This window comes from Salmo trutta, chromosome 7 (genome assembly GCF_901001165.1).
Source record: "Salmo trutta chromosome 7, fSalTru1.1, whole genome shotgun sequence".
Classification (NCBI taxonomy): Eukaryota; Metazoa; Chordata; class Actinopteri; order Salmoniformes; family Salmonidae; genus Salmo; species Salmo trutta.
This window is the reverse complement of record NC_042963.1, coordinates 48,302,579-48,313,402: the sequence shown is the minus strand read 5'-3', so window position 1 is coordinate 48,313,402 and position 10,824 is coordinate 48,302,579. Positions and strand designations below refer to the sequence as shown.

The following is a 10,824-nucleotide window of genomic DNA, read 5'->3' as shown; positions in this document are numbered from 1 at the left end:
TGAATGGAGCTACAGTACTTACTGATAGCAAGAACATTTGGTGCAATGCTATGTTCCTGGGGAAAAAATTGTCTGCAGGGGTGTTATTTATTAAGCAACACTGTTCAAGACCAGAGGACCCAGAGGCTGCTTTCGATGTGGAAAGAAACAGAAAAATATACAGAAAAATAAATAACATCATGAGTGAAATAACCAACAGACCATTCCTATATACTCACACCCATAAAAGAGGTCACACCCATAAAAGAGGTCAGTCAGACAATCCTTAAAAACATGGATTGTGATGATTTCCATAACTGTAAAATTCGATAAAGGTCCCTTCAAATATAAAAAAAATCTAGATCAAAATATGAATGAATACATACAGTATACTATAAAATGAAATAAATATATGTGAAAATAAATGATAAAATAAATGCAAAAATGTATAAATACATACAGAAATAAGTACATAAATAAATACACTGTCAAATGAATTACTAAACCAACTGTTGTCTAAACCAACTGTTTTTGTATTGTCCTCATTGACTGGGAGGTTGTGTAGTCCACAAGCTTATACTCCTAATGATCAGCCATTCTTTCTGACTGGCAGTCACCACAATACGAACACACTCAATGTCAAAGGCAATCTTGTGGTCCACGTCTTGAACCTCAATGTTTCCATATTTAAACTCCCCTAACGTGATGTAGGAAGAACACTGCCTTCCTCTCTTTGTCCCCACCAGCTTCTCTCCTACTTCCAGAGCTCCATGGTGCAGGATATCGTTCTGACGATCGTCCGTTCCTGTCACGATTTTTATCTTGCTGATTTTAGTTGATTTGTTAAAGACTATAACAAAGAAGTCTCCGGTAGAAGGGGGTTTCCCCCAAAAGTATTCGTCCACGCTGCTATAAGCCTTGGTGGCGTCATAGTTTTCAAATACATGAATGTTTGTGTACAGGCTAGCAGGAGGGTTGTCAGGGATATCAATGGAGTCTTCTTCAAAGTCATCATCCTTCAACTTGTTCTCTGCCCCTTTATATGAGGAGTAGTAGCCCATGTGCTGGAACAAGGAGGGCTTGAAGCGGATCACATCTTTCTGGGCAAGCAGGTCCCGGAAGTGAATGAGGAGCCAGTCACAGGGCATCTCCTGGTAGAACATGAGCAGGAAGTGGGCCAGGCGTGGCAGGTCTCTTGAGTGGTAGAGCTTCCCTATGTAGCCAAGCTTGGAGAACTCCAGCATCACCCAGTAGGAGCCTTCCCTGGAGGTGACCACCTTCTTCAGGGATGTCAGAAAGTTCCGTGAGCAGCGCACATCATCCTCCAGCATCATGTAGAAATCAGAGAGGTTGGTGCAGAAGTTGAGGAGAAAGGCGTAGTCCACGTTCTGCTTGGAGCGGAATCGTACCCTGTCCTCTGGGTCATTGTAGTTCCTTTTTAGCCCATCCAGTGATGGATAGTACTCCTCAGGGGCATGGATCACCAGGAGATGCCCAGCGATGATGTGGTGGGCAAACTTCCTGGAGATGTCCTGCACCAGGTTTTCACACCAGGCCAGGTCAAAGTCTGCCAGGTGGACCACCACCACAATCTCTTTCAGCTCCTCATAACTGGACTGGTCAAAAATTGATTTGATCGTCTCCATGAGGTAATTCCCTCTTTTTCTTTTCACGGATGACAATCCAATGGTAAGATATTCTGTAAACAGAGAAGTCTATATTATTAAAGCGTACATTGAAAATATAATTTGTGGAATAACAAAGATGAAAGTGACCAAGCAACATGTAATGACAGTCAAAGATACAATTACTCTTTCGGGGCAGTGGGTTCCCAGCGAGGTAACGATATGTGACGTTTATGGTTCCAGAGAAATTAGTGAGGTCTCTGAAGGTGTGAACATATCTCTCAGTGTTTGAAGGATGCATTGATGTCTCTCTCAGCGGTCTTTTATCCTCCTCCTGCAACACACAACAAAGACAACAGATCAGATGAGACGACTTCACATAGTGAATGCCAAACAAACCAATGTCTCATCTCATTTATAAGCTACAGACAAACACACACAGCAAAGTTAACTAATTTCCTTGACATGTCTCACATTCGTCTGTAAATAATACAGAGGTAGAAATAACACATTTTGGTTTTAAACTCCTCAAGAATATAATGTGTAAAAAGAAAAAGATGGGTTAGCCAACCGATAAGAAATGTGGATACGTCAATCTGATTTCAAAGATTTCTAAAACCATTGAGGCATTTTTTATTGCCATGGAAATGGACTTTGTGAGAGCACAATATCATTGAAGATATGCAAAATTTCTCAATAATTTAAATAACAAATACAGATAATGTGTTATGATTACCAACATTTGATGGCATCATGAATAAAAAATAAATTATCGGCTTTGGGTCCACATCATGAAAATTTAAATATGTTTCCTTTTGAAAACAAGTAATTATAAAAGGGACAACATGGTTAAATACTAAAGTGAACTTGTGGGTGAAAATGATGTTGTTTGATTAAGGAGAGGAGAGAGGTCGAAGAGGGTAGTACACCCCAAAATCTAATTCTGTCAGATGTTTTAATACCCCAAAAACGGATCTAGTTTGGAATTCATTTTCTATGCCATCTGCTGTCAGGATCCTCCATCAGCGGGAATCTGCAGGCCTCAATCCCAAAACAATGGAATAGAGAGGCACCCCCTAAATAGTAGTAATTATATTGTGGCTATTACGTTTTTTTTTACTTTATTTGGGATCGGAGCCTGCAGGTAGACTTAGCCTGCCTTTAAACTTTAAACATCTGACCTTTAAAAAAATTGGGTGAACTTTGCCCTTTATGACTCAAGTGAAGAATATAGAAGAAGACTCACCAGGACGTATCCATCCTCCATGTACAGGTTGAGGAAGAGGAGACAGGTGATCAGGACCCCCAGGAATGGAATGGTGGAGCGTTTACGGAAGCACCTCATCTTGTCCAGGGACTTCCACACCAGCCTCATGATGGAGACACTCACTGGGATCTGCAGGGACGGCACATTAGCAAGCTGCGTAGAAAAACGTTGAAATTGAACATATAGTTCATGAGACTGGGTTGGCCTACAGACTGCCATCAGATGAAGTGGTTATAAATAATGTCCTGTTCTTTCAAGCATCACCTTGTTGTACTGAAATCACGTTAGTACAACTCTTCCTGGACATAGTGCATAGTGGGAAAAAACTATTTTCAAAATAACATGGTACTGGCAAACAACTGACATATAAATATTCTAGTGGAATTACAACTAGTACCACCAGAAATTGATCAAAGAATACGAAGAGTAACATAAATAAATCCAGTTTTTTTTCTAGAACGCAATTGGGCGTCAGCAAGCTATTTTGTGACACTGCTACAAAGCCCCAGAGATGCCTAATGGAATACAAACTAGCTGTAAGCTTGGTTCAATGACCACACACACATCGATCACGAACACCGGGAGCCCGGATCACCTGGGAATAGGGCTGGTCAATACATTTCTGTTCGGGGTCTAAAACTGACGCTAACATCCTGTCTCTTTGAAGGCTATTTATTCAATCATGACTGGTATTGGTTGTGCGTAATTAGACACTGTTGATGCTTTTGCAATTTTGTATAATTATGGCTTACAGAGTTGAAAACATTTTAACAGACAACTCTCCTTTAATTTCTACATCGGTATATCTCCATGTCCTGTAGTAGCCAACTGGTAATGCATACAGTATAAAAATGTATTGAACAAATCATTGAAAAAGAATAGGTATTGATGGAACCTTTGTTCTAATCATTATGATGGTAGCCTGAAGAAACACCTGCCTACAGTAAATGCATCAATTAGTGGCCAAGAGTTCTAATAATAGTAATAATATAATCTTGAGCCAACCAAGTAGCTCTCTTCATCTACACTGACAGCGTGTGACTTCCAAATCTCTCTCTCTCTCTCTCTCTCTCTCTCTCAAATAGTAGCCTACACTGCCACACAGCCATTAAATTTCCAAACTCAGTCAGTGCAATTTACTGCAGGGCTGGCCGACCTTGGTTGTTGAAGAGACCACAAAGTGGCAGGTTTTAGCTGATGTGGGCTAGAGTGAGAACAGGCCGGATAATTACAGATGTAGGATCTTCATTTGACCTATATTGTCCCAGCTAAATAATCCTGCAGCAAGAGGATTTGAACGTTTAGTCCATAATGTTAGGCTATTAGCTAGCTAAAAGAGGAAAATTACATACTGTTAATATAACTGTGTGTTAGTGTGGGTTTTCAGTGAATCTATGTAAATCACCAAGGTCATCTGCATTTTCTGTGGTGCAGGGACATTCTCAGCAACAAAAAGAGTGATCACGTTAAGATCCAACATCTGTATGTCCTTCCAAAGGTACCTCTGTAGTGTGGTTGACTAACATCAGACAAAAAGCTGCAGTGCTGACTTCACTCCGCAGCAGCAGCACAGTGGACTCAACACCACCACCTGATAAAATAGTTCCTGGGTCACCTCTGTCACCTCTTCCTGTCAAAAGTCAACAGCCACAGCAAAATGTGGCACTGGCAACCTTTTTCAGTCGCTTTTTTAAAGTAAGCAAATGACAACAGGGGAGAGGTTGGAAGAAAGAAAAGCATCTTGAAATAAACTAAATAAATGTTAGTTGGGCCACTGCAGACTAAATACTACAATTACACAACTGGGCAATTTTAGAATTTTCTGCTTCATGCTGGGTGGGTGGTATTCTGTCTCTCACACACGAGTGCTGGATTTGGTGTCCTGATAATGCAGGTTGGATTAGCACTTTGTACTGGCTGCTTGCCTGCATCCTGAATGGTACCCTATTCGAGTACTAGTCAAAAGTAGGGCCATGTTCAAAAAGTAGTGCTCTTAAAAGGGAATAGGGTGACATTTGGGACGCATACCTTGTTTCAATAATTCAGTCTATCTGGGCTCGGGCTTGATAGAGGAAGCTGTGGCCTAAACCTGCCAAAGGCACAGCTGCAGGTACCTACTTCACTCTCTACACTCTTATTGCACACTCAAAGAGCTGCTGTGGCAAGGATGTGCCAGAAATCTGCACTGCTTTCCCCAAAAGGAATGGCTTTTGATATGCAATATGCATATCCTGTACCAAAATCAAATCAAGTTTTTGAGGGTATGTGTCTGTAAGTGTACCGGACTGTCTCTAAAATATGAATGTGTGTGCACGAGCGAGTGCATGCGTGCATGTGTTGACTATCATGAGTCCAGAGGAGCTTAGTCTGTGGTTTGCAGAGAAAGGGGTAAGTGTATTTTAATGGGCTGTCATAATGGCAGTCAATCACTCCCTCAGGCATCCGATCTCCCTGCTGTAACATTGCAGCAGGATAGTGATAAAGAGCCATTATACTTTGAACTGAACCAAAGAAACCGCACCACTGCCACTCATTGATAGAATACTACTTATGATATGATAACAGTACACAACACGCTGTAGTAGTCTCTCACATCAGTTGGAAATGGTTTGATAGCTATCTATGAAAGACTGCTACCTGTCACTTACAGTCTGTAAGGGAAATGGATCTGAAGAGTGAGGAAAGTAACAAGTAGTTAAAGGGCATTGAGTTGAGCACTGTAAGTACAAAACTCAAGTCAAATTCCACCATTTCCACTAATGCCTCTCAAGGCTCGACTCCTCTGAAGCTTATCCCACTGAAATAAAATTAGATTATATTGAAAATTATATTGAATATTATATATTCAAGATACCACCCCAGAGAATGGTTACACTGTCAAAGCAAAAGTGAAATATCTCTGAAACCTGCATTTGACAAGCTCTGGCAATAAAATAATCAAGAATACCAAGCTTTTCAATGCGTTTGTGTACAGTATTATCTACATAATGAATTCATTCCTTTAGCAGGGTACTGGCAGCAGGGCACTGAGGAAGACAGAACAATGAAGTAAAGATTTTGTAGTAAAGAGTTCTCCTCTGGGAGTGTGAGGTGGGAACAACCTTGGGGTCTCAATGTGATATTCAGACATCAAAATAAACCCTTAACAAACACTTTTCTTTCGAGTCTAAGTCACTTTAAACTCCGCAATTTAGTGACACATTAAAAAATTAAAAAATAGGCGAGCCTCGTGTAATGGGAAAACCCGGATGGAAAACACATTGTGAATGAGAAAAGGGAAAAAGATGAATAAAATGGGCAGCAGAAAGCATTTCTCCCACATTTGATGTTGTTATCTGTTTGACATTATTTCCCCTGGGTATCCTGCACCTCACAGATATACAGCTCTGCACAAATAATCAATTAAGCCTGCAGATTTGCAGGGGTTCAGCAGTTGCTTTGTGTCAGGCCTTCAGCCACTTTCAATGGATTTTCTTTCTCCCACAAAAGAGGGAAATACCGGAGGCTGGTGTTGATAACAAAATTGTAGCAAAGCGCGGAATAATAAATCCCTTCATTATGATTTTTTTTATTTTTTAGCTAAGAATTCAAATTGGCCAAACAGTTGACCAATTACCACATTCTTATGGAATTTGTCACACAAAGAGAATCTATCATCTACAAAGACTTAAAGGACTGTGACAGATATCGACCTCTTTTTCGAAAGATGCTGAATTATCAACATAGGCAGCACACCGAAGGGGATTACTATTGGTGCACTATCACTCTTTAGAGCAATAAATTAAAAAGTTGAAAGCAATTTCATCATGCAATCCATAGATATTACCATACACCCCAACAAGGCTACAACTATCAAGGCTGGAACATTGTCAATCATGTTCCCCAACCAGAGAAGATACAGCTCCTCTTCCATCTTGTATTCCGCTAACTCCTATTCTAACTTCTACTGAACCTACAGGACACACCCGCATTGATTCTGCGCCCCTCTTGTTTGCTGCTCAGTCTGTCGGCACCGTGACTGTGTGCTCACTTAGCTGCCAACACCTTATCAGATCTGATCATCTTCATCGGGTCCAGACGCTGTGTTCTACCAGTAACCGGTACCGACAAGCTGGCTGGCTGTGTGGAACTCCAGAGGCTCATCGGTGCCAAGGTCCAAACAGATGTACACACACTCCCCTCCTGCTCCAGGCCTGTCACCGCTGTCAGCAGCCTGATCGCACAGACTCTAACGGGAGGTTGTGTGTGAGATTCCCCCCAGGACACACTGTGTGTGTGTGTGTGTGTTTCCCCCCAGACATGCTGTCCAAGCTGGCCCTCGCTGCCACCACCGCCCCATGGGAGCCAGAGCCAGCCCGTTGACAACTGCAGCTCCAGCTGTTCTCCCATAAGGGCTTGGTGGTGCACCTCGCAAACAGGAAATCAGAAACATTCCTCATACCAATGCCTTCCTGCCTGCATATCTATTAACATTTTAGTTGTTTAGCAGACACTCTTATCCAGAATAACTTTCGGTAGTGACTACATAGACTTACATTTTAATACTCTCTAAGCCTCCCTCTGTCTGGCAGAAGTCCATAGTGTTATGGATGCTTCCAACTCAAAACCATTACCTATTTTTGATGACTTCTAGGAAGCTAAGCTTTGTTCTAAGTCCAGCCGCAGTTTGGATTCACATACAGTCCTAAAACTCATTGCCATTTATTACCATCCAATCTTTTTATGCAAGGACTAGAGCAGGTGACACAGGTGCGGAGCTTCTGGAATGGGTTCCTCATAAAATATTGAACATGTGTCGCCCATTGATGCTAGCTTCAGCGCAATCAGGCTTCAAAACACTTGGAACAAATGGTAGTCCTTTGGCTGCAGTACAAGCGCTCCTGATAGTTTGACGCTAGCCATGATTGAAATGCGATCGTTAAGAGGGTTCTTCAACATTGGAATGGTCCATATTTTTCCGTTGGATTTCCTTCTAGTTGGCCAGTGGCAAAGCTAAAGGTTGTATAATATATTTTCAAGGCCACCAAATGGAGGCATTCCACACCTGGACAACTGCACAAGTGATCATTAACTGGCTATATCACTGTGATGTTGGATTTGAAAGGGAGATTGCCTTTGTCATTATGACTGTATTGATATCAATTGAAGAAAGAACTACGAGAAGAGAGAGAACAGTGATCTGTTGACATACATTTGTAACATCACAGCGGCCAGTTGAAAGAGGATATGAGTTCCACTGTAATGACAGGGTCTGATCAGACCGAGGAGCAACACCCTCAAAGTGTCTCTGTGATGGGGGTAAGGGCAATGAATGCTACAGTGAATTGGGTTCCGGGCTGCTTCCACAGTGTTATCTGGGTATTTACCTTTAAGGTCAGAAGGAAACATGAAAGGCTTTGTGGTTCCATCAGTGGCGAGCGTAATGAGGACGGGAGGCATGAGAAATGATTCATGTGTAAGCGAGCCTCTCCCAGGCCCTTCTCAGCAGTTTGCACTTTGACCCAGATTAGCACTCCGCCAGAGGCCCGCTGGGGAGGGCTGGAGATGGAGGGCCGCGATACGGCTGGCTCATTTCCACTCGAAAACACACCGGACATGTTGTACTAGACACAAACACGCACATATGAATGCACGCACACACACACACATGCAGGCACACACGCACACGCACACACACACACACACACACACACACACACACACACACACACACACACACACACACACACACACACACGGTTTCGGTTAGAACACTATCTTTGGTGTCATAAAAATGTGTTACTGCTAGACACAGACTGTGAGACACATGATGCCATAGCATTAGAGTACCACATGGTTATGTAACATATTCTGAAGTTATTATCAAGTGTTAAAATATTCTGTTAATTTATCACCATAGACAGGCTACATTCAGCCCATGGCTGACCTGCGTGTTGAGTAGTCCTGCTGCTGCATACTGACTATCCCTCCTTGCCCTTTGTGTATGACGTCACATGTCATCAACATATGCTGCAGCATTAATCCAGAACCAGAGGCCTCACGTGTATATCTTCTTTCTTCTCCTCTCCTCTCCTCAGACAACTGTCAGCAACTCGTCCACTCTATCTATAAAAGGACTGGACAGAGGCTGCTCTGGGTGAGAAAAAAAGCCATTGAGGAGAGGAGAGAAAAAAAGAGGAGAGGAGAGAATTCTCTCCGTCTGTCAGTTTTGGAGACGGGAGTCGAAAGGTAGACGGGGGGACTTGGCTCTGCCTTAAAAGCTCTTAAAAAGCCAAGGTCACCTCCTGGTCAAATCTGTGAAATGAGAAAATGGCTGAAGGGGCAAGGGGCCCGTGGCAGATAACATGAGAATGCACTATCTCCTCCCCACACATTTAGTGCAGGGCATTGGCAGGCTTTTCAAAGGGCTCTGTCTCTCTGTGGTTTTGAAATGAGGACCACAGAAAGATACAATAAGATGGCCCAGTTTCCCACCAATCTGACAACAGAGAACAGAACAGAAGAAGTAGTGCTCTTAGGAAATGAGCCTCTGGGATTAGGAAAGTAACCACAGAGATGAATAGTGCTCATATCATTGGGGTTTAGAACAAGGAGGAAAGTGATGTAACAAATCACCAGTACTGTACAAGTGAGGAGCAGATACTGAATAACTTCACCATTCCATTATACTGTACATAAAAAAAAATCTACGTCATTTTCAACATTTTCGTTTTTGTATGTTACTAGCAAAACCCTAAAACACCTCACTGAAAGTAAAGCCCAACAATCAAACTATTGAGACCTCAAAAACCATGATATCAAACAGCTTTACACAGCTCAGTAAGAACGCAGTAGCCTACCTTAGTGAACAATACATGTCCGTTATTCCATGTTGACTAAAGCATCCTAAACAGCAGTATCCTCAGTCAGCAGCTGTCTCAGCAGGACACTGTATTCTACTGTACATCTTCTCTCATGACTGATGAAGAGTATCCTATAACCCTGCATCCAGCATCCACCAGAACTCCCCAGTCTTCCCTTCAGCATTAATATTTGATGAGGAATGTGTGCCGTGGACCAATCACTAAAAGTCATTTATCTCCAATAATCCTGACCAGGCAACCAACCCTGCTATAGTCGAGACCTTATTCGAGACCTTGTTTTTTACTGCCTTATCAGGGATCTAATCTTTTCTAGCATGAAATTCTTTTAAAAAAAATACATGTTGCAAGCTACTGATTTTTAGCTTTCAAATAGGCAGGTTCTTCTTAATAAACCACTCTAAGTGGGCACTATAAAATCTGTTTGATTTTTTTCCCAAAAAATTCTGTTTTGTATTTTCCAAAATTCTGCTTTTGGGGTTTTAATTTCTCTGCTTTCATTGTTTTCAGTACTGCTTTCTTTTGTAAATGACAAGTTTATAACAATAACAACAAGCTAATGAGGATGTTTTCACACTGTCTTTGTCTGTCTGGCTCCCTGTGTCCTATGGGATGTGCTGCGTTCATTAATTGGCTATTTTCAGACCTAATGTCTCCAGTCTTACTTACTCAACTATAGTGTTGTTCTAACACTTCTGAGTCATCCACCAAACATTAGTGGCCATTATACGGCACTTGACTTACTTGTAAAAATGATGCTAAATATTTTGCCTAATATCTGATAATATGAATTACTAAACTGTAAGTGATAGGCCTATACCACCAAAACTGCGTATATAATAATATGTTCATATAATGAGATGTTTGATGAAATATTTTTTTCCAATCAGTAATGGATGTTTAGTCTTATAATCAGACAGAATTAAATGAGGCACTAAACGGCCTGTAACGCAATTACACTTTAATTAACGACTGGTTTACTGTTCACTGACATTTATGCTCAGAGCAAAGACTAACTGCTTTTCTACTCTGGTGACTTTGGCTAATTTTCCATGTCTGATTCCCCTTGTCACCCCATAGAGAATTGACTAAA

General features: G+C 41.6%; 1 protein-coding gene across 3 annotated transcripts in view; it reads right to left on the bottom strand.

Moving 5' to 3' along the window:
- Positions 1 to 404: 404 nt before the first annotated feature.
- mgat4c (mgat4 family member C) overlaps positions 405 to 10,824 on the bottom strand; it is a 172,057-nt gene continuing 161,637 nt past the window's right edge. For 2 of the 3 annotated variants that reach the window (XM_029759211.1, XM_029759212.1), the window contains 3 exons: positions 2,851 to 3,000; positions 1,791 to 1,938; positions 405 to 1,678 (listed from right to left, as the gene is read on the bottom strand). In XM_029759211.1, coding sequence (XP_029615071.1) covers positions 522 to 1,678; positions 1,791 to 1,938; positions 2,851 to 2,979 — 1,434 coding nt within the window. In that variant the 5' untranslated portion in view covers positions 2,980 to 3,000 and the 3' untranslated portion in view covers positions 405 to 521. Of the gene's footprint in view, positions 1,679 to 1,790; positions 1,939 to 2,850; positions 3,001 to 9,710; positions 9,783 to 10,824 lie in introns of those variants that run through there. The other variant, XM_029759213.1, reaches the window with a different exon arrangement.